Genomic DNA, 24820 nt, shown 5'->3' with positions numbered 1-24820 from the left:
GCTAACTTGATTCTGGTTTCGATGAAGCTTCCGTGCCTGGCTGGACATCGATACTCGACGAAGTCATTCCACTCGTTGTTCGAGTGGACTGACTTTTGACGTTAGGCGTATGTAAGTATCTTCGACGAGACTTAAGAATAAGAATGTCGACCAATATATGTACTTTCGACGACTATTGCGAGCGGCCTGGATTGGAGAATCGATACCCTGGTAACACCAAGTTACAACAAGCATACCAATGGAAGGCACATTGGGAAGACTACTATTACTACTCGTCTTCGTCCAAGATTCAATGAACCTGCATATCTTGTTATTTTTTTAATACAAAAATAAATATGACTTTGGACACTAAATTAATAATATATAACGTTAGAAGCTGAAAATAGATGCGTAGACTTTAGACAGAAAAAGCTGTACAAATTTAATGTCAGCAGACTCACTATTCTTCGCTGCTTCTTAGTTTATGTCTGAAGTTTATTTATTTTTTAGTCAGCCATAAATCATAGCAGCATACAGATAGACGAAATGAAAAGCGCTCGAGTTAAAACGGGACTTAGATATGATAAATCAAATATTGTACATGCTTTCAATATAGAGGCATGAATCTAGTATGATGATCAAAAGAGCTAAAAACAGTGTTACATGTTAAAGGGAAATAAATAAAGTATATGGTACCTATACTTAATCATAATAATACCTTTTTTTGTAAGGTAATAACCAACAAGCAGATCTATGAAATAATAAATTGGAAACATTGATTGCTAATATGAAATCCAAAAAAAATGTTTTAATCAAAAATGTTGAACATTTGAGGAGCTTTGAAAGTTTTCGATCACGTTTCGTATCAGATTTGCATACTATGCAAAATTCATACGCAATGAAGGCCTCGATGCTTGCTTGCAACGGCCAGTGCAGTACGGGAAACAAAATCGGAAATAGTGATGGGGTGTATTTTTTAATTTCTCATCCTTTTGATACCAACATGATATATTGCTTACTTAAAACTAAGGGAGTGGAATATGAATAAATACGTTCACAAATAAACGATTGATAAAATACAGTTTTTCCTTTTTTCATTATCTTATATGACTACCGTACATTATACTTAAAAATGAAACAGTCAATTATGCGTATGATGAACTTTCCACTGTAGGAAGTAAATGATATAAGTAAAGTGAAAAGTGTGAAAATTTAAGTGAATTTGAGAGTGGAGGGGAATATAGGATAATGATAAAGGGACGAAAGACTGGATCAGGTAGATTGATTTATCAATTATTATTGATTATTGGGCGGGACGGTTTACATGTAGTTCCCGTGAGCACTTAGGCCATAGGCCCATTGTGCTATCTCCCATTTTACCTCATTCCTTTAACAGTCACCTGGTCCCTTTTGTAAAGTTCACCAGGGTTGTCATTGGAAATGTCTTCTGGTTTCACAATGTGTCTTCCCAGGTCTCAACTCTCCTCTCTAATCCCATTTTGTTCCCTGAAGGCCCCACATGGGAAGAAAGCCTCGTCTCTCCTCTCCATTCCCCTTTGGTTCCGTGGAAGCCCCTCAAGGATAGAATCCAAGGAGGTGGCCTCATCTTTTTTTTTTTTTTTTTTTTATTTATTCTTTAATATATTTGTTAAACAATGGTATAGTATATTGTCCTCCACGCTAGGAGTTCACCTGTGTTGTGGAGGACTTTTTCAATTGTAAAGTTATATAATTCTAAAATAATACAGTGGAGTTGGTTACACAGAGAAACATTAAAAATTAAAATATAAAATCGATTTTTCCATAGTTATGACAGTAGTTTTTCCATAGTTATTCTAAAAAAGTGAAATATAAAAAATTAAATATTAACAGGATTGTAGCCAGTTCCATATGTGTTTTTTGTATTCTGTAAGATTAGATGTTTTATATTGTGTTGGAAGTGAATTGAATAGTTTTATAGCCTGGAATCTGTAGTGTTTTTGTCCAAAGGATGTGTTGGTTTTTGGTATTAGTAGTTGGTGTGCATGTCTTGTTCTGGTATTGCGAGAAGTTTGTGAAGTTTTAAATGTGTTTAGGTTCTTGTAAAGGAAAGTAAGTATTTGTTTTGAATATAGTTTTTGAATCTTCAACACTGGGAATTGTTTAAATATGGTTGAAGTGGGTGTTAGTATTGGTACTTTAAGTATTACTTTTATTAAGGTTTTCTGAGCTTTATATAGTGTGTTAATGTATTTTTTACTGGCATAGCCCCAGGCAATAATGCCGTATTCCATTATAGATTGTGCTATTGCGAGGTATATATTCTTAATATCAAATATGTTCAGTATATTTCTCACGTTTTTGAAAAAGTAAATCAACTTGTTTATCTTTCCTTTAACCGATTCAATATGTCTGTCCCATTTTAAATATCGGTCGAAGTATATACCAACATATTTGATATTTTCGGTTTGTGTGATTGCAGGACAATTGCACGGGGTGCTCGCTGAGTGACAGGAATGTATTTTAAGGTAGATGTTTTTGGCGGGTTGGCCTCTCGAGTTTATGCTAAAGGTTATGAATTTAGTCTTATCTATATTTAAAGTTAATAAGTTAGAGTCAAGCCATTTTTTTGTAATTTTTAGGCCAACTTCAGCTTTTGTGATTAGTGTGTTCCAGTCAGTGGCCTTAAAAAGTAACACAGTGTCATCAGCAAAGCTTATAATTTCCCCGTCTGTTTGGAGGTGACATAGATCGTTAATATAAATAAGAAATAGGATTGGGCCAAGTATGCTGCCTTGTGGTACTCCGTAGGATACTTGTTCCTTGTCACTACATGTGTTTTCTATTGAAGTATATTGGGTGCGATTTTCCATGTAGCTTTCAATTAATTTGAGTTCTGTTCCCGTGATTCCGAAATATTTAAGTTTATTTAGCAGGTTTTGGTGGTGAATTGTGTCAAACGCTTTTGCCAGGTCTAGGAATATTCCAAGGCATTTTTTACCCTGATCTATATTTGTTTTGAGGAAGTCTGTTACTGAGGCTATGGCATGTGAGGTACTCATATTTTCCCTGAATCCAAATTGATTTGGTGATAGTATGTTGTTTTTGTTAAGAAAAATTAAAAGGTGGTTTTTGATATGTTTCTCGAGAATTTTTGAAAGCGTGTTTAGAATTGTGATTGGTCTGTAATTATTAATTTCTTCCTTGTTTCCTTTTTTATGGATTGGAATTACTTTGCCCGTTTTCAAAATAGTTGGGAACACTCCTTCTTTAATGGACCGATTTATAAGTATAGTAAGTGGGATAAGAAGTGCTGACTTTATTATTTTTAGTGTCATCGGTGATATTTTGTCGCTACCCTGAGAGTTTGTGTTTTTTAGTTCGTTTATAAGTTTTAGTGTTTGTATTTGGGTAATGTATGGTATTTTAAAGGAAGAAACACTAGTGTGTGTATAGTGGTTTGAGAATTCTGGGATATCGTCATTTGTAGTGATTCTGTTTGCTAATACCTTGCCGACGTTAGCGAAATAATTATTCACAAAATTACATACTTTTAGTGGTTGTTCTGATGTCTTAATAATCTCGTTATCTATTTTAATCTCGGTTATGGAATCGTTTTTCTTTGAAGATGTGTGGGATATTTCTTTTAGGATTTGCCAAATTTTTTTGGGGTCCTTGTTGCATTTATCTAATTTATTTTTATAATATATTTCTTTCGATATACGTGCAAGTCGTGTGCATAAGTTTCGATATCGTTTATAGAAATTTATGAGATAGATGTCATATGGGTTAGATTTGCATTGTTTGTGGAGTTTGTCTCTTTTACTGAAACTTGTTATGAGTCCTTTTGATATCCACGGTTTTAGAAGTTTATGTTTAGTTGGAGAACTTTTTTCGGACGTGATGGTATTTTTTTTAAATTCGTCTTGAATACATTCTATAAAAAGTGACCATGCTTCATTAATTTTATTATTTTCTACGAGTTCTTCCCATTTTTTATTAAGTAGTATGTCATTTAGTTTTAAAATATCAGTTGTATTGTGGGTTTTTGTGGTTTTGGAGTGTATTTCTTGTGAATTGTTTGTAGTGTTTATTTTCAGGATAAGTGTATAGTGGTCTGTAATTGTCGAGTGATGGATTGAGGATTTGTATGATCTTTTTGTTTTTAACATAATGTGGTCAATACAAGTTTGTGTGGGTAATAGGTTATTTTGTTTAAAGTTGACTCTTGTGGGTTCATTTATGGTGCTAAAGAGTCCATGGAATAACAAAAGGTTTAAGTAATCGTCACTTTGTGGATGTTTTTTATTTTCTAAAATGTTTATATTCATATCTCCTATTAAGCAGATATTTTTTTGTTTTTTCATTTTGATAAGTTGACTGTCTAGGGACCTCAGAAAGGGAAATATGTGATCTACTATCAACTAAGTTGTGTGCAATTTATATTACCGAACACTGGTTGATGAGGGTTGGAGGGAGGGGAGAGGGCTGCGAAGGAATTGTAAAAGATAAAAATTGCTTCAGAATATCGCCTTGGCTTCTTGGAGAGTCGGTGCACAGCAGGGCCGGTCCTGTCCTGAGTTTGGGGGCTTTGCAATAAGTTTGGGGGCCTTTTTGAAACCAAAAGCATACATAAAAACAACAAAATAATATTTTAATGGCCCCTCGGGGCTGAAGGTCCCTGGGCTCGTGCTACGCACGCCCTTAGGGTGGAGACGGAACTGGATGTAGGGCCCTGATGATGTTCATTATAATAAATACAACATTTTCTATTATCAATTTTTCAGCACTAAATATAGTATTAAAGTTTCTATTTTAACCCTTGCTTAAGTTTTTTGTAAATTACTGACAAAACGATTGTCATATTATTCCATTTTTTTAATATTTCCACGCCACTGCTGGAGCGCAAGACTAAATATAACCAAAAAGTGTACATATTTACGGCCTTGAGATATTTAAAGGTGCCCTTTCCACAAAAAGAAGAGCATGATCAGAAATCGGTTTGCATTGCAACTTGTAACTTACAATTTGCAATGGAGGATTACGAGTATACACAGGAATGCAACGCAATGTGGAGATAGCATGTTGCGTGGTGTAAACTTAAAGTGTAACACTACACAGCGTCAACGAATCTCCTTTATGTTATAATATAATATATTGCCATAACATGATTTATTCGAGGCATCGGCAGTTCGAATGTGTTTTTCGAAAACGAAGCGTCTGAATTTATATTAGATTTATTCTAGATCAGGTTTTAAAAGCGATAAATTCTTATGTAAAATTTGCAAGCCGTGAATGCGTGTTATTATTCATTAGTGATTTATTCGCGTAGCTGAACTAATTTTACGTCAGAACAAATGTAACTCATTCATTCGATTGACTTTCAGTTTCTCTTGGAGGAGAAAACATGTTTTCTTTTGCTAATAATAAAAATTGAAAAGGTATTTTGTGGCGTGCTTCGTTTATTGGCTTGCCACCTCTAGTTCTATAACATCCTTGTAACGATTTCTCTTAGGTATTACATTAATACTAACCCTTGGAGTAACATTTTTGTTACCCCAACTCCCAAGTGAAACCAAAAATGCAAGCGAATTTCTTCCGAAGCTTCCCGGTAGGTACCTGAACGAATGTGGATGGCTTAGTAATTATTTTACTTGAAGACCGAAAAATATATATTAAAAAATAAGGAGCTGTCAATGTCAAAAGTCAAACAGTAAAACATAAACAAACAACAACCGCTACGTTTTTGTAAAAACTGTTCATATTTGTATTAGCAGTAGAAATATTAATTGATGTGACAATATTTAAATGATGGAAAAAGAAAGAGAGCAAATTAAAATCAAACATCATGGAAATCTCAGTATTTTTACAATTTGCCGAAGTTGTATGGATTCAAATGTGAAAATGAAAAATTTATTTGAAAACGATAAAATTAGAAGAGATTACTCGTCACTTTTAAGTTTAGAGGTTTGAAACTGTTGAATCTTTTGCTTAAACAATGATAATGTTTCATAGATTAGCTGTACTTTTAGGTTACTTTGTGTATTTTGTAAATATGTTCCTATTTGAAAAAAATAAACATCTTGCTATCTTGGATTGCAGGTTTCTCCGACAGATTCTCTACCAGAATGGTTATGCTGGGAATGTTGCATATTATTGAAAAAATTTGCTGATTTTAAAAGAATTTGCAATTACAGTTCTTCAATACTCTCGAAACATTATTCAAAGACTGATCCGCGGGCTTCTGAGGTAGGGAATTAATTTTAATGGTTTTCACAAACTCCTTGGTAATTATTTACCCAACCGTCGCACTTTTAATAGGCACAGATTATGGAAATTACACTTTCTTTGAACTTAATTACTACGAGAAACAACTATTTACATCGGGATATATAGTTTAATGAGTTCTTCGTTTGGGCTATTTAAATAATTTGTGCGCATTTAGATTGAAACCTTTCGCAAACGTCACTTCATACAAAAAAAAACCTAAATGGTATTACAGGATCGTTTTACAAGGAAATTTATTTACTTTAATTTTATAAAAGTGGAACTTAAACGCATCTTTTACCATCTCTCCCAACGTAATTAGTTGTTTTTTGTAGTTGTTAAGTTGAAATGACTCGTAATATCCATAATCTGTGCCTATCAAAAGTGCGGCCATTAGGTAAATATTTACCAATTCCTTTGCTAATATCGGAAGTATTATGTTTTAAAAGAAAGGAGAAGATATAGTTTTGAGTCACCCATTTTAGACGGTACAGATCCAATGTGATAACTGAAACAACTATAGCCGTGTGGCTGTAGCAGCGTGGTCAGAGCGATTCGAGACAGTTGTACGACTTCGTATGATTCCCAGTCGCCACGTGAATGCCGTGGAGGATACATCGCTGTTGTTGGTATGGCATCTTATTGAGAAAGAGGAAGATAAATATATATTTAATTTTTTTAAAAGAAAGACATACCTGAGCTGAGTGTTGAGCATTATATAAGCTTGGGTGTTCTCGCACTAATTGATTCTGTTTAGAATCATCGATTTCAAAATGCAAAAAAAGTTAATTTAATTAAAACACGCACTGAAAAAGTAGCGCCTGTCGCAGCTAGACTGCTCGAGAAGCCGTCTCACTAGAGTTGCTTTAGCCTCGCTGGCACTGACGTTGGAAAAGGTTCCACTATATAAAGAGGAGTCGCAGTCATACAGCCGCACAGCTATAGTCGTTGCATAGGAGCAGTACCTTTTTAGACAAAATTAAATTAGTTTTATGTTAATATACCCTGCAGTATTTTTTAAATACATTTTTAACTGTTTATCTATATTTTAAAGACTCCAAATTGCATTCTACATCTATGAATTGAGATTCTACATCATGTTTTTGTTTATGTTATATCTGAAAGTTGGTTAGGCAAGATTATATTTATAGAAAAAAACAAATAAACATGTGCATTAAATTTATTTAAAAAATTAATATTATGTGGTTGCAGGAAAAAAAACTATAATATTTTTTTCTGTATTCGGTATACTAGCGCCATCTATGCTTTCGTGGCTGAAGCGCATTATTTTAAAATATGTATTATAATCTTTTTGTATCGTATTGCTTAGATTACTATTTTATTGCTTTGCAATATAAATAATAATTTTGGAAAGAAATATCCGAGAATGTAAACAGTAATCATGTTGATTTTTACAATACAGTTACATCAAATTTTGTTAAATCGGCGCTCTGTGCTTTAAAATTGTAAGCTCACCATGTTTGGTAATGAGGTGAAATATTTTTTTTTTCAAAAATTCATTAAAAATATGTTTGTTGCTTTGAAAATTATGTCCAAGAAAATAATGTATTTAAAAAAAAAGAAGAACGTTTATAAAAAAGGCAAAAAGATCAGGTTCCACCGAGATTTGAACTCGGATCGCAGGATTCAGAGTCCTGAGTGCTAACCGTTACACCATGGAACCGACGAAATTACTGCCAAAAATACATTATAAAAGCGAATCAACACACCTTTCTTATGCCGTTAAGGCGAAGCTTAATGCCAAATCACTATTTTGATTAATCTTTATAACGAATTGGTGTACATTATGAATACCAAAAAATTTGATTTAGATAAATTGAAGGTTTACCTATCGTTTCGCTTGAGTAGAATACAAATAAAAAATAAATTACTCAATAAAAAATATAAATGTAAACTACTAAAAACAATATTTTTTCAATAGAAATGTATGAACGCATAAACAAACAACTTTAAAAAAAATACTGTATTTTAGCTAAGATTATCTGTGACAGTTTCACTTGATAAACTTTTTTGCGTTCTTATAAAATTATTTACAAAATAAATAAAAACCAGTTTTGTGCTTGAAATCGAACGTTTCTAGACTCCGTTTGTCAAGCGATTTTAATGCCTATTACCTATAATATAAGGTATACCAAGAATATACACATTTTTGGCTTGTAGCTTCCTCTTAATCGAAATTTATATTAGTAGTTTATTATTCTTACTAAAATACGTTTTCTCTTTTGCAATAGCAGGACATAATAAAACAAAAACGGAGAAGTAATGTTTTATCACTTACAAAATCTAAAACATTTATAACAGAATATTCCCCATTAGGAAGTGCTGAAGAATGTAATCTTATTTCAAGCGATATTAAAGTATTGATTTCATTACCATCACCTGAACAAGAAAAAGTAAAGGAATTTGAAATAAAAGAGGTAAGTAGGTACCTAATGCAGTTATTATAAAATACCTCTGGTTTTTTATGTGACCATCTTTTCTGGCTTCTTTCTAGTTGTAAATCTTTGTTTTTTTTTAGGAATCAAAGGCTGATTTTGAATCTTGGTATGGAGAAGAAATCAGTGATAACTCAGCATTGCACCAAAATTTAAAAGTAGAATATTATGATGACCAATTCAATGATAGTGACGATGAACCCGTTGTAAAAAAAATTAAATTGAAGAAAACGAAGGTAAGATTTCAATAAAATTTAAAAAATATGCGCTAGTTGGTCGGGGTAGAGAATTTTTTTTTAAAATTCTTTTTTAATCAAATTCTGGAAAAGCATAAGAAAGGTGGTGTTCCGATGGAGCCCTTGAGGTGATTTTTCACAAAAACAGCGCTATTTATCTGAAGTGACCAACCATTAGATAGAGACTAGGAATTCGTAATAAATTGTACAGTGCCCTTGAGGTAATTTTTCACAAAAACAGCACTATTAACCGCTTCTGTGCCAAGAGCGAGTTTACTCGCATTCTTGGCCGTGCCCAGCAGGCCAGCCATAGAAAAATAGCGAGTTTACTCGCTCTTCTTTGAGCCTCTGTATCATACATAATGTCCCGTTTTTTTTTTTTTTTTTTTTTTTTTTTTTTTTCTTGAATATTGAATAAATTTGGTAAGTCATTTAAATATCCTTTCAAGGTGTAATGTTGTTAATTTATAAAAATAAGATTTAAAAATGATTTATTTCGATTAAAAATTCACGGCCTGCTGTGCACATCTACACTTCTACCTACTGGCATTCAAAAGGTTAAAATGATCCTATTATGAATATCAAATCATTCAAATATTATTTTCATTATTATGGGCTCAAGGTAAAAATGCAACCTGGTGCATGCCGATAAAATAAAATAAAAATCCATCAAATCACTCTCAATCCCCACCCTGGGTTCTTCTGCAGTTATCCTAGGGCACACTTCTCTGATGTCTGATAAAAATTTGTGTAACTTTCTGACAACAATAAACTCCGAGATACAAATCTTTAATCTCGATCATAGAGCTTAAATAAATCATAGGATTGTCTTTTCTGCGCAGATTAAATCACATAAAGGAAAACGAAAGAAAAGAATGCTCGAGTTACCAAGCGGAGATGCCGTTAAGAAAGTTTACAATACTCCTGCGAAGAATTTTGACATGTCGATGGTGATCATTTCTTCCTTGTCGATTGAGGAACAACTGCAGGAAATGGCGGATGCTAGGAACACCGAGGAATATGCAAAGGCGCCATATAAATGCGAATCGTGTGCCAAATGGTTTGTGCATGAAATTGTGTATAAAGAGCATACAACAAAGCATGAAGCGGTGAGTCAACATATTCTGTTCATCTGATTCTCGAAAATAGCATTTTAAGTATCTACTGTCTCTAGTCGGGGCTTGGGATTACAAGGCTCTAATCTTATATGCAAAATAGGCAGAAATAACCCCAAATTTTCAACCAACTCCTATCTTGTAAGTTGTTATTTAGAATCTCCCATTATTATTGTATGTACATACCTTTTCGGTAATTATATCCCTAAGATTATGGAAAGTACACTTTGTTTCAATAATTATTACAGGAAACAACTATTTATATGCACAAAATAGGTTATTAGTTTGGGTTGATTAAGTAATTATTGCAAATTTAGATTGAAACAAAAGTTTCGCAAGTGTCACTCCATACAAAAAAACGTTCAAAACGGCAACACAGGGATCGTTTTATTAGGTAAATTTTGAACTTTGAATAAAAATGCAATGATAATGCATCTTTTACCATCTGTTCCGGCTTAAATCGTTGTTTCTTGTAGTAATTAAGTTGAACCAAAGTGTAATTTCCGTAATCTGTGCCTATTTTAAATGGTATTAAATTATTAGTCTTGCAAGAGAAATGTCTGTGGGATTCACCCTTATGGAATTAGCTCATAAAACCTTCAAGATTTTTCGAATTCACACGAAAACAATGTTCATAATGTGCATGTCTATTAAGGTATCAGGACAATACATGTGCGAGCTCTGCAGTCAACGTTTCAACTCACGGCGCAACCTGACAAACCACCAGGAGACGCACACCAGTCGCTACAGCTGTCGCCTGTGCAGCAAGGTGGTCATCAGCAAGCAGAACATCATGTCGCACATGTACACGGAGCACGACCAGACCAATAAGCAGATCACGTGCAATCTTTGCCAAAAGACTTATAAGTATTAAACCATTTGATATTTCTTGTAACTTGCTGAATCACAATATAATTATAATAATTTTTGATATTCGATATTCGCATAGACTATCGCCACATGGGTTAGATTATAAGGGTTATAATCTAGGCAGGTATGTGCCTATGTAAATTAACGCTCTGTTCGCTGAATCAAAAAGAAAGGTATTCGCAAATGTGACTTACGGAAGAGTTGGTTATGATGGTCGATGATATGGTTCTTTTGATAGCGCTCGTATGGTGGAGGAATTCACAGGCACTCGTATAAGATTGAAGCTAATTATAACTCCGGCTAAAATTAGAATTAACACGTGTTCCTAATGTCCGTTTACGGCGAAAGGTTTGAATTTTAGGCGACATTTTGATATAAAATGCGCCGAGAATAGTATTTTAGATTACTCTCAGATTAAATAGTTGATACTCTCGGTATCGTCCAGGTGAAAGACCACCATTCAATACAAGCTTGCTTGAAATGGTTTTAGCCGTGTGACATATTTATTTAATGTATTTTATATATTCTATTTCAGAAATAGGTATACATACGCGAAACACATGAGAATACATAATAATTCTAAGGAATACAAATGCCACCTGTGTCCAAAAGTATTTCTATGGAAAGACAACCTCAATCGACATCTCACGTAAGTAATATTTCTTCTAATTTACTGCTTTGAAATTGAAATCATTTCATCACTTTTTAATTTTGATTTCCACATTTTGTATGTTTATTTGTTTTAGTCGGCATAAGACCGAGCGGCCATTTAGCTGTGACCAGTGCTTCAAATCATTTTATTTAAAGGAGAACCTCAAAGACCATCTTCTGGTGCACTCCGGAGCCAAGAGATTTTACTGTGTGGAATGCGATTTGTCATATGCGTCGCAGGCTAAACTAAACCAGCATCTTAAGAGGGGGACCAAACACCTGACACCAGAACAGCTAACGTAAGTAGACTGTCCATCCAAGAACATTAGTTTAATAGATTTTAACACAGATCAGTGAAACAACAGCTATGCCCATAAGAACGAGGGGTACAAACCGAGGGCAGGTGGAGAAATGATACCCAGATGATCACACTAGAGTTACAACTTACCTGGAGCCTGAAAGAAGTGGGGATGGGAAAGGAGATGGTGAAACATAGCTGAAGCCATTTAAAGCAATCTTTAGATTATAAAGTGTTTTCTTTCACCAAAGAAACTGGCATGAGGTGCAAATGTGCATTTTTTTAAATTTACTTCATTGTATGAATAAACCCAAAGGTATCATAATTATACAGTGCCGCGGAATTTTAAAGCTTTGCCAAGGAAGGTTGTTAAAAAACAACTTTTACCTACATCTGATGAATTTAATCCATTGGTTAGGTACCAATTGCATTTAGCCGGAGAGCAAAAGTTTTCAGGCTATTTTTTTTCGGGAAATTGAATGAATACTCTCCATCAGTATCAAAAATAGTTTACAAATTAATGTTTTTTTAACCGTTTCTTTATTTTAATTTCAGCTTCCCCTGCACCATGTGCGATGTCCGTTACACCAACAGTCTCCAGCTCTCCATGCACATTGACCGTGTTCACCTGAACAAGAGATCGCACGTCTGTCAGCAATGTGACGCAGCTTTTGTCAGCAAGAAAACCCTGCAAACTCATGTTAGAGCAATTCATGAGGGATACAAGAAGCCGAAGGATCATATTTGTGAGACGTGCGGAAAGGGTTTTTCTGTAAGTATAAAGATTATAATTTTACAATCGGTTAGTGACCGAGTTGATAAATGTGTTGGATAACCACCCATAGGTTCAATTCCTCTGCTAGCTAAGATGGCTCTCTCATGGGTCAGTATGTAATCAACAATGCCCGTTTGCAGCAAAAATCTCACTGCATGTACTCGCACATGGGTCTGCAGATGTCAGCGTGTTTGCTGCCAGTAAACTGTTGATATTGCAGATTTCTATTTTACCACCCCAAATTTAGTATGTCGTCAAGTGAGTCAAGACATGACGAGGCTATGGAATTTTATTTATTCAAAATGCTTAGTGATATTATTAATATATCTAAGAATATTTTTAAATAGTTTTTTGGGTCACTACTTTTTCTGTATGGAATTTAGAGATTAATGCAACTTTTCTCAGCTTGCAGCGTCATTTCCACCATGAGTTTTTTTTTTTTTTTTTAACATTATTTCTGGCTTTCACCCTTCAAGGGTGTTCTTGGCCATCATTTAAAATTATTGAGAAATGAAAGGTGAATTTAAATATTAATTTTATTTAAATAGGCAAATTTCAAAATTATAATGTAAATTGGAGTCGAGTTCAGACTTAGAAGAGATGAGATGTTGAATGGAGGGGAGGCAATTTTAGATAAGGCTTGATAGAAGAGAGGATATTTGTTTAGAGAGGGACAACCAAAAAATATGTGATCTAAAGTTCCCACTTCTAGACCACAGAATGTACAATCTGGGGAGTCAAGGACGTGAATTTTAAAAAGGTGTGAAGGAACGGAACAATGTCCGATCCTCATTCGAATGAGTGAAGAAATTTCTTTTTTGGAAAAATGAGGGAATTGCTGAAACCACGGTTTTGATGGAATAGTCCTTTGTATTGAGGCATAGCAGGCTCCCTTGGATTGGCTAGCAATGTGCCAATACTCTGCCCAAACATTGCGGGATCTATCTTTGATGATGGAAAAAATGTCAGATAGGGGAATGTGGTTTACGAGGGTAACAACAGGGTTGGACGCTCCTTGTTTTGCCAAGGCATCCGCAATATCATTACCCATGATACCAACATGTCCAGGAATCCAAATCAGAGTTACAGTTTTACCAGAGCTTTGAATGGAGGCTATCATCACTCGAATAAGGCATACAAAGTGATCATCAGGATGAAGAAGAGGACTGGATTTAAGTTTTTGGAGGGAACTGAGAGAGTCAGAGAGAATGAGGGAATGTTCAAAATTATTTTTGATTATATATTTGAGAGATTCTATTATTGCAATGCACTCGGCTGAAAATATTGAAAATTGATTTGAAATTGAATGAAATATTCTGTCATTAGAATTATTGTGGTAAACGTTAATACCTATACCACAGTTAGGAGAGTCGGGAGATTTGGATCCATCAGTAAATAAAAGAGAAAAGTTGGGCCATTTAGATAAAATAATGTCATTGAACATATTATTGACAGTTCGGGCCGGGAGATTGGAATGACTTTTAAGGATTCCGATCCCTTCTAATATTGTTGGGGATAGGGTGACGTGCCTATATTTTAATTTGTATAAGGGAAGTAGATCATTTTGGATGATGTGGAGCTCTGAGAGAGACTTAAAATTTTTACAGATGTCAGGAATAGGTTTAGTTGAAGCTCTGATTGTAGATGAATGGTTTGAGTCAATGAACAACGAGACGCTGGGGATAACCTGATGACATTTAGAATTTAAACATTTAAGAACAAATTTGTCAGCAAATAGTTGACGCCTTAAATAAAGAGGAGGATCAGAACATTCTACTTGAAGGGAATTGATGGGTGACGATTGCATCGCTCCAGTTATTATTCGCAAAGATTTAGATTGAATTTTGTCTAATTTATCAAGTACATTTTTTGAGGCAGTACTAAAAAGTGGGCAGGCATAGTCGAGATGGCTTCGAATAAGTGCATTGTAAAGCAACTTAATGCAAGTAGGGTGAGCTCCCCACCAAACGCCAGATAATGATCTGATGATATTTAAATTTTTTTCGCATTTAGTAACTAAATTATTAATATGGGAAGACCATTTAAGTTTCCTATCAAATGTTACTCCCAAAAATTTTACTTCAGAAGCGTTGGGGATTGGAGAATTTTTAAATAAAATTTGAACGGGGGGGTTTTTATGGCGGTTTGAGAAGGTGACACACTGAGTCTTTTGGATTGAAAGTTCAAGACCATTTAACGTGAGCCATGTGCAAAGGGCATTCATGGCTTCGTTAAGATATTTGACGGCGAGAGGGATGATTTTGGATGATAAGAAGAAAGCTATGTCATCTGCAAACTCAATAACTTTTACTTGTGGGGGAATAGTGACATGCATATCATATGTGTATATATTATACAGTAAGGGGGACAATACATCGCCTTGTGGTAAACCCTTCCAAATAGACCTACTTTGAGGAGAAATATCTGGAAGTTCAATGAAAATTTTTCTATCTAGAAATAGATTAATAATAGATTGGACAAACATGGGGGGAAGGCCAAGGCCTAGAAGTTTTTTTTTCAGAATTGGGATGGAAACATTGTCAAAGGCGCCTTCTATATCTATAAAGACGGCAAGACAAACTTCCTGTTTAGAAATTGATAAATTAATATCAGTGCTGATGATGGCAAGGTTATCCTGAGTGGATTTTTTTTTCCTAAATCCAAATTGAGATGGAGAGAGAAGCTGTTTACTCTCGACAAAAAATTCTAATCGGTTTTTAATTAATTTTTCATAAAGTTTACTGAGGGTGGATGAAAGAGCGATTGGCCTGTAGTTGGATCCAGAATTTGGTGATTTGTTTGTTTTTAAAATAGGGATGATTATTTGAGAACTCCAGTCATCAGGCATTATACCAGTCTGGAAGATTTTATTTAAGATGGATAAGAAGTGGTTTAGAACATTATCATTACTATTTTTGATTATGCTGTAAGGTATACCATCTCTGCCTGGAGATGAGTCCTTGACTGTTGATAAACAATTTTTTAGCTCAATTAAGGTGAATGGAGAGTCTAGCCAATGATTAGACATAGGAGTATTATAGATGGGCGTTATTTCATCTAAGTTAGGTACAGAAGGGGGGGCAATTTTGTCCAAGAATTCATCTATCCATTTAGAATGAGACGCTCGAGGAGATGGTGAACTGAAGGAGGATCGAAATCTTCGGATCATAGACCAAACTTCCGAAATTGGGGTGTTCGGAGATACTGAACTGCAGAAGTTGTACCACCCGGATCTTTTTTTTGACCTCAATACCCTTTTGGCATTGGATTCAGCGTTTTTGTATTTAAGATAGTTCTCCATAGTCATATTGTAACTATAGGAAAGAGATTTAGCTTTCCGAATTCTTACTACTTTGGAACATTCCTCATCCCACCAGGGAGTTGGAGGGAGTTTTTTGAGAGATTTAGTTTTAGGGGGAGGATTTGATTTATTTATTGCAGTTATGAGCATTGATTTGAAGTTATTATAGTCATCTTTGACGGAAAATATATCGGTGGCGGGTAAATTTAGTAGGAACTTGTCCATATGACAGTTGAATTCATCCCATTTGGTGTGATTCGTTTTAATCTTTGTTGAAATATGAGACTTGTCTGATTGGAAAGAAGTTTGATAAGTAATGGTGATCGGGAAATGATCACTGGAGCAAGGGTCGGGGGACACCACCCACGAGGAGAGAGAAGCCAGACTAGTTGAGCATATCGAGAGATCCACTGCACTGGGGTTTGTGCTGGGGCGTGAGATCCTAGTAGGAGATCCGTCATTCAAAAGGAAAAGGTTGGATTGATCTAGGAAATCCATCACACTTCGACCATCTCGGTCGGAGAAAGCAGAACCCCAGACGGGGGAATGGGCATTAAAATCGCCTAATATAAAGAAAGGAGGGCTTAGTTGACTTACAATTTGCAACCAAATTTGTTTATTGAAATGGGCTGTTGGGGGAAGATAGACTGAAATAAAGGAAGTGTCCTTTATTTTAGCTGCAACCATTTGGAAGTCAGCATTGGGGGGTTTGATATTATTTATTGGGGAAAACGATATGGATTTTTTAATAAAAAGGGCAGCACCTCCGCCCGTACCTTCCGGGCGGTCGTCGCGGAGACAGGAATACCCTCCCACATTAAAGTGGGTGGATGGAGTAAACCAAGTCTCCGAGATAGCAGCCAAAGAAATAGAGTTGGAATTTAATAAGTTAAGGAGATCAGATTTGTTAGAAATAGCACTTCGGCTATTCCACTGAAGTATTCTGACATCCTGAAGAGCCATTTTGAATAAATGATTTTAATGTGGAAATAATAGTAGCAGCGTTGGACGGTAGATTAGTTTGAGAAGAAATAAGGTCAATTAGAAGCATAATAAGAGTTTGGATAAATGAAGAATTGTCTTGGAAGAGTTTTTCAGAAAGTTTAAGAGCGTTCATTGAGGAGGGATTATAATTATTTGCACACCCATTTGTGGCATTTGAAAGAGATGAACCATTGGGATTTAAGAGCAGTGAGTTGTGTTGTTGCTGATCGTATCCAGGAGCCGGTTTAGAGATAGCGTTTTTGTATGTGAATTTAGTTGAACGAGAAGAAGTTGTTGTAGAGGAGGGAAGAGGGTTGGATGAGAAGTTGCTGGATAAAGCCTCAGCAAATGATATTTTGACAGGCGGGAATAGTTTAGAAGCCTGCAGAAAAGACAAGTTCTGAGAGGCCATAGAAATTTTAATATTTTTTTGGCGAGATTGTTCTGGGCAAGAAGTGTTGATAGCTGTATGTGAGCCTGAGCAGTTAAAACATTTAGGTGAGGAGGAAGAAGGACATTGGTCAGCTGCGTGGTTTTCTCCACATTTAAAACATCTGGGTTGAGATCTGCATGCAGCTTTGGTATGACCAAAACGGCAGCAATTGAAACATTGAGTGGTGGGATAAGTATACATTTCAACTGGTAATGAGTTGAAGAATAAATATATATGGGAGGGAAGAGATTGACCTTCAAAGGTGATAACGACAGATTGGGAGGGCTTCCAAGAAATTATACCCTCAGAAGAGTCCTTGTAATTTAGCCTCCTGGCTTTTATGGGATTGCCAATGTGTTGGGGGGTTGAAAGTGAAGACAGAATTTCTTCGATGGACAGATCGGTCGAGATACCTCTGACCAGGCCCATGCGAGTGACATTGAAAGTAGGGATATATGCCTTGAACTTTGAATTAGATGAAATGAAGATATTTTTGATGAAACTGTTGGCAGCTGGCCCTGAGAGGAATTCGACGGAGATTCGGAAGCGACCCTCGGCTTTTACACCTCCAGGCTTGATTGAAAGATTCTTGCTATTTGATAGGAATTTGCCAAATTCAAGAGGGTGGATGGTTTTTCCTTGCTCAGTTTTTTGGGCGTATGCTATGAATGGGCCACGGGAATGAGGAGAATAAAAGTTTGTTGGAGGAAGTTGAGAAAGTGTTGGTGGGGACTGTGAAGTCGAAGGCGAGTCAAGTTTTATTGGGGAAGAAGGAGTAAATTTCCTTTTTTTGGTAGAAGTCAAAATGACAGAATCGCTGTCAGAAATTTCTACATTTTCCCCATCTGGGGGGTCCGGAGAGGGATCTGGCGGCTTTGTAGGGGGTCCAGGAGGGAAATCTTCCTCCATTATTCACAACCGTAAACAACTACAACAATAGTATGGAAAATGACAGAAGTAAAAAAGTTTATAAATATCTGGAAATCAGCAGCGAAAAGTGACTCCTGGAAGATCAGGAGGGAGAAGAAACCTCAAGGCACAACACACTACACTTTTTTTTTGCCAGAAAGCAAAAAAGAATGGTATAAAATTATTTTTAGATAGAGCAAAACAAAACAACTGATGACAGCCAAATGTTATTGTTGCAATCCCACCATGAGTTATGGAGCTTTAAAATATTCATTCAACTGTCAAAAAAATACAAATGTTTGTTCCTTAATTTGCAATTTTTCAAAATGGAAAAGATGATTCTTCGTCGAAGCTACTAGTTTATTACAAAACAAATTCTATCCTATTCATATATAAGTAGTATCAAACACTGAAAATATAAACTGATAGAAGTGTGTTGTGGACTTTTCCGTTTGCCACAAATACGCTCAATTGTTCCTTACTTACTAATAAAATTGGTCAAAAATTTCAAAGATAAAAATGCTGTTTTGAACAGATAATCAATTTCATTGGCCCATCTTATTATGAATTGACGACATCCATTTTCTTTTAAAATCATTCTTAGATAATAATTCTTATGGAGACTATTTGTTCAGGTAATTGGCCTATTTAAATAATTTAATGTTTTTTCAATAATAGGACAAACAGGTGCTAAAGGCGCACATTCGAACTCATACTGGAGAAAAACCATTCTCGTGCAAATATTGCGGTACTAAGTTTGCTCATTCCGGTGCAATGTACACCCACATCAAGTTGGTGCATCTAAAACAGAAGAGAATTGGTACAACTGGAAAGAGAAAACCAGTAGCCAAGAAGCCAGATGAAGAACTTCTGGTATCTAGTGGAATCAGCCAGAAAGACTTATCAATAGAGGATAATATTACGATGATAGAAGAAAGTCCGATCCTTGGCGGTAATCAGGTTTTAACAACTTTGTATGTGAACAGGCTAAATAAATCCAGCCATGATGAAATCAGCTAGAGATTTTTAGAAGTTGCCGCGGTAGCACAGTGGTTAAAATAGTGACCCAGACAATGGAAGTTTCTATCTACAGTAATATCCATTTGATTGTACAATTACAAAAAATTATTACAAGGTAAGAGTTGTATTGTTTTAAAAATATTGCAGATTTGTAAAAATGAATGTTTGAAAATAAATGGAATATTCAGCAGAACTTTTGTTATCATTTATAGGTCACTGGCACACCTAAATAATATTGCATATTATTGTTTCATCACAAATAGAGTCACAAAAAATCTGAAATACCGTTCTAAGAAATTTTCCTAACAAGTCAATGACACGGTTCATATTAAATAATGTCATACTGTGGGTTAGTTTTTCAATTCCTCTTTTTTTCATGATAATAATAATAAAAATATTGGGATGATTTGTATAGCGCCTTTTTTGGGAAAAATCACCTCAAGGGGTTGTACAAAATTTGTACAACAAATACATAATATATTTATATAATGCTCTATCTTATTACTAACTATAGACTAGATAAAGTATATTTTATGACAATTTATGGCTAATAGATTGCATACACTGGTTCGCCGATCACTAGTACAAATCTATATGTACAATGCATTTGACAGTACTTCTGTACAGGCAGATAGTATACAGGACCATAAGTTATTATAATATCTTATCTATAAAGCATAAAATTCATTTGAATGTCCCAATAACAGCTTTTGAACGGTGAGCCCTGATATCATGAAATAAGAATGGTTTTTTTATGTATAAATTTTCTAAGTCAACGCAACTATTTTATGCTTGCATTGCCATTTCCAACATGTGCACTCAAAAAAGAAAATTGTGTTGAAAAACAAGCAAAGCCGTGTAGTAAAAATCAGTGCGTAAAAAACAAAGTCTTTTACTATAAAACATCTATCTTTATTAATTGATGTACAGTGGAACCTCTCATAACGAGCACATCCCATAGCGAGTAATTCACTTAGCAAAACTTATTGTGAAAAAATTGCTCTCTTAATAAGCGACATTTCGCATAACGAGTGACGCAGAAAGGGGTAGTCCCACCTCCATGTCACTCACTTGTGAGCCGGGACTTCCGCGCTAGTGCGTCAGTCTCGGGGTAGCACTCGTTCCGCTAGCACGTTAATGTCGCATGTGATTACACATTTTTCCAAACTGATGTTCAAACATTATTTGTAATTTTTTTGTGCAAAGTATAATAACCCTTTTTTTTTAATTATAATTTTTCTGGTACATACATTGGTATAATTTTACAATAAAGGAAACACTTTTTTTATTTTATATAAACAGTTAAAAAGTAAAGAATAATACATTTGGCAGATTAGCAGAAAGTGATTTCGAAGAGTTTGAAACAGTAACCGTGAAGTCTACAGTCAGCGAGAATGTGTCTTTGGCCAATACTATGGGACTTAGTCGAGAGCTGACCACTGAAGAACTTATGGAGTTGCATTGTGTTTCACATTGAGTTGAGTTTATTGAGATTGAGCAAATCGGATTGAGTTTAATGTTTCTAAATGTTTAATTTTGTCATTCACTAGGGCGAGTCATACCTGGTATTACCGGTATACAATGGACGCCCGAAGTTTAAGACGTGTCTCGACAATGAAGGATCTTCGAATCATGTTTGATAGTAGGCTGACATTTCATGCTCATACTGAGACGGCGTGTAGCACTTCACTGAGAATTCTGGGCTTTGTTCTACGCACTGCAAGGAATTTTAGAGATAACCGGGTGCTTATAGTTTTATTTAATTCCTTAGTAAGGAGTAGACTTGAAAGTTCGTCGGTGATTTGGAGTCCACACCAGGTAAAGTATTCTCTCATGTTGGAGAGAGTTCAGAAGAAATTCTTGAGATTTCTCTACATGAGGGAGTATGGCTACTACCCATGGTTCTATCCCACTGATTTTGGGTATGCTCGGAATGAACTATCTACGGGTCAGGAGAGATGTGCGAATTGCTACACATTTCTTTAGACTGATTCGTGGATGGTTTGAGAACTCGGTCATCATGGAGAGCATTCATTTCTATGTTTCCGATGGTTATCTACGTCACCGACAACATACACTATTTTATCTCCCGGCCTGCAGAACTAACTTTCCAATGGTCATGCCTGTGGGGAGAGCAATCTTGCTGTTGAACAGAATCAATTCGGATATTGACATTTTTAGCATCAATGAAGCTTCCTTTAAAGGCAAGCTCTATTATTACTGGTATAGTTGATATATACACTGTTAATATCAATCTAAGAATTCTTATTACAAAAATATTTTAAAAACGCATTGAAATTAACAATTTTGTAATGTTTTTGAAATGAATAAACAGAATTTAATTGAATTGAATTGAAAAACAGCAATAAGTTATGGAGGAGAGTTTGTTAGGGGAGGAGGAGGAAGTAGCAGAGCAACAAACAACAAGTAGAAATGGGAAACTGTTGCATCGTACATTGAGAAGCATCACCCCAATAAGGAGGTGGCTATGCATTCTACAAATTTATTCAATGATAATGCTGTGTCACATTTTCACCGAATTTTGACAAAAACGGCAAAAACGAATGTCTCTAAACAGCTTTCAAGTAAAAAATAATTAATTATTTGTCATAAATAATAAAGCAGTTATTTCGATTTTTTATTGTCTTTTGCAAATCGTAATCGCATTCCCGATTGCTACGCTCCTTAACAGTTTATAATTTTATTAAAATAAATGTTACAAATAAAAAAGGCGAGTATATTTTTTGGCATGGAACTCATTATCACATTTTACATTGATTCATATGGGAAAAATTGTTTCACTTAAAAAGTGTTTCACATAAAAAGTAAGATTCTGAAACGAATTATGCTCATTATAACAGGTTCCAATTCCTGCAAACCAATCCCAGGATTGAAACCAGAGAGAGAAGAGGTTCCACAGTATATAAATTTTATTTTTTTGTTTTACTGAGGATTGAACCTTCATCCCCAGGCACTGGATCTTAACTGCTGTGTAATTTTAAAATGGCTTTTAAAACTAGTAAAAAATACATTAAAAAAGTGGTTTGACTGAGGATTGAACCTTCTTCCCCAGGGATTGACTAAGAATCATGAATCGCATTATCACTTAAGCTAACTCGTAATTGGATGTTACCGAGATTTATTTTATATATTAACTACTGTAATTTTTTATAATGTCATCCAATTGCATATGTGCGCGCATGAGTAGCCACCAAAAGTTGACAAAATGCATTGTCATTGAAAACGAGTCTACCAGCAAAGTTTCAGCTCGATCGGATGTCGGGAAGGGGTTAATTTCGTTTTCCAAGATTACGTTTCATTAATTAATTTATTTACGAAAACAAAATTAGTGAAAAAGAGGACCACTTTTGTAACTATTTAGATTTCATAATTTTTTAGTGTCAGCATAATACAGCATCCATTGTTTTTATAACAATGCAAATAAGATCATCTGAAATAGTAAGGGATCTTTTTCGTGGTTTAGCTCGTTCATTAGTAGTGAAACAGTGCTTAAAAACGGTTGTATTAAAAAAAATATTTGGTGTTTTAATTTAAAATTTCAACACTTCCAAAGAAATTTAAGGTATTTATAATAATTTTTAATAATTAACTATGTATCATTATTATGAGCTATAAAAAGAAAGGGGTGACTTAAATATGCAAAGCTCACGCTTACCGACATTATTAATTTGAGAAGGAAAATTAGTTGATATTAAATAACTGGCCAAGACCCATGATAAATCACGGGATATTATAATTGTTGGATTTGTTAAGCTGAAAGTATTTGCAAAAATATTTACCTCGAATGAACACCTTAGTAAAACTGAAAAATTACAACATTTCTCAAAATAATTAAACAAAAGAAATATGCATTTCAAATATAGAATTATTAATTAATTAAACTTTGGTACCTAGTTTATCGCTTGTCTGAATCGTTCCGATAATCAGTTCTAATTTTGAAAATCAAAGCAAATCCCAATTCTGGAGGTTATTGGAGTTACTCCATACACCACGATATTATTATTTTTAATATCGAATTTAATTAAAGCAGTGATCAAAGGAACATATTTCGATTCAGTATTTGAGAAACACTGCAAGGAGAAAAATTACTGAAATAACTCTTTTTTATAGAGCTATATTTGACTGATCTTTTTCTTCATTTCATACTTAGATATTGCAGAATCGTGTAATGGAGTTTTATTCGCCTCAAGAATGTTCAATAAACTCTCCAAATTTTTTTTTTTTTTCAGGATTCAGTTTTACTAAAATGAGCAAGTTAATTTGGGTGATTCTGATATTCACACTATATCACAGTAAAATGATTATGTGTTCAAATAGGAGGGATGGTGAAGTCAAACCCAGCGAGGTGATTTACTCACTAGAAATACCCGAATACATTAATTTCAAGGGAACAGCTCATAATTTACCAACAATTATACGCGAACGACTCATGATAAGTTGGCCGCATTTGAACCAACTGTATAAAAATGTGCCACAACAAAATCACAGACAGCCAAATGTATTATTGAAAGAGAAGATTGATACTGATTTTTCAGCAACTAATACGGTCAAATTACAACTGAAATCAGTAGAACCTTTAGGAATGGAACTGATGAATTTTTTAGAACCTTCAGAAACTAATGCAGAAACAACATTAAAGAATACTGTGGAATATTTAGATTTTTATTTTGATGAAATTAAAACAATGGCAAATCCAGTAACAGAACTGTTGAATACAGTAGGACCTTCCGAATCTTATGATGGAATACAACAAACGGAAAAAGTGGAATCAACAGAAACTATTGCAGAAACAAAACTACTGAATACTGTAGAACCATCAGCAGCGTATCTAGAAATAGAACAAATGCAAACAATAGAACCATCTGAAACTATTACAGTAACAGAACTATTGCATATTGTAGAACCTTCAAACGTTTATTATGGAATAGAACAAATAAACACAAATAATACTTTACAGACTAATGCGGTAACAAAATTACCGAACACAGTTAAACCTTCAGAATCTTATGAAGGAATTCAACAAATGGAAGCAGTGAAACCAGCAGAAACTATTGCAGAAACAAAATTACTGAATACTGTAGATCTGTCCGAAGCTTATGTAGAAATAGAACAAACAGAAACAACAGAACCATCAGAAAGTATTACAGTAACAGAACTAGTGAATACTACAGAACCTTTAGACGTTTATTACGTAACAGAACAAATAAACACAAAGGATACTTTACAGACCATTATGACAAAACAACTAAGCACAGTTGAACTTTCAAAAATTTATATAGCAACAGAACAATTGGAAACAATGGGACCATCGGAGAGTGTTGCGGAAATAACATTATTAAATACTGTAGGACCTTTAGAGGTTTATTCAGTAACCGGACAAAGGAAAACAATGGAACTTTTACAAACTAATGTTGCAATAGAACCAACGCAAATCGCAGCTGATAAAATAACAGAATTATTGCATTCAGTAAAAGTAGAATTGAAGAATATTTTGGAACCTTCAGAAGCGAATGCAGTAACAAAACT

General features: G+C 34.7%; 1 protein-coding gene and 1 non-coding gene across 3 annotated transcripts; one reads left to right on the top strand and one right to left on the bottom strand.

Annotated features, from left to right (window-relative positions):
• The first annotated feature begins 5683 nt into the window (after positions 1-5683).
• On the top strand, positions 5684-19389 carry LOC149423068 (uncharacterized). Of its 2 annotated transcripts, none has more exons than XM_089632839.1 (10): positions 5684-5925; positions 6061-6207; positions 8481-8663; positions 8765-8917; positions 9760-10026; positions 10688-10899; positions 11438-11551; positions 11649-11852; positions 12407-12623; positions 18932-19389. In XM_089632839.1, the coding sequence occupies exons 1-10, from the start codon at positions 5767-5769 to the stop codon at positions 19271-19273; spliced, it is 1998 nt and encodes a 665-aa protein (XP_089488965.1). In that variant the 5' UTR covers positions 5684-5766; the 3' UTR covers positions 19274-19389. The 2 variants fall into 2 exon arrangements, with proteins under 2 accessions (XP_089488965.1, XP_089488964.1); XM_089632838.1 differs by having other exon boundaries at positions 8478-8663.
• On the bottom strand, positions 7838-7909 carry TRNAQ-CUG (transfer RNA glutamine (anticodon CUG)). Its single transcript has one exon. It is a non-coding gene; the product is annotated as a tRNA-Gln (tRNA).
• Positions 19390-24820: the final 5431 nt, after the last annotated feature.

This window comes from Hesperophylax consimilis, chromosome 6 (assembly GCF_061612785.1).
Source record: "Hesperophylax consimilis isolate HC1 chromosome 6, BYU_Hcon_1.0, whole genome shotgun sequence".
NCBI classification, from domain to species: Eukaryota; Metazoa; Arthropoda; class Insecta; order Trichoptera; family Limnephilidae; genus Hesperophylax; species Hesperophylax consimilis.
This window is presented reverse-complemented; position numbering and strand designations above follow the sequence as displayed.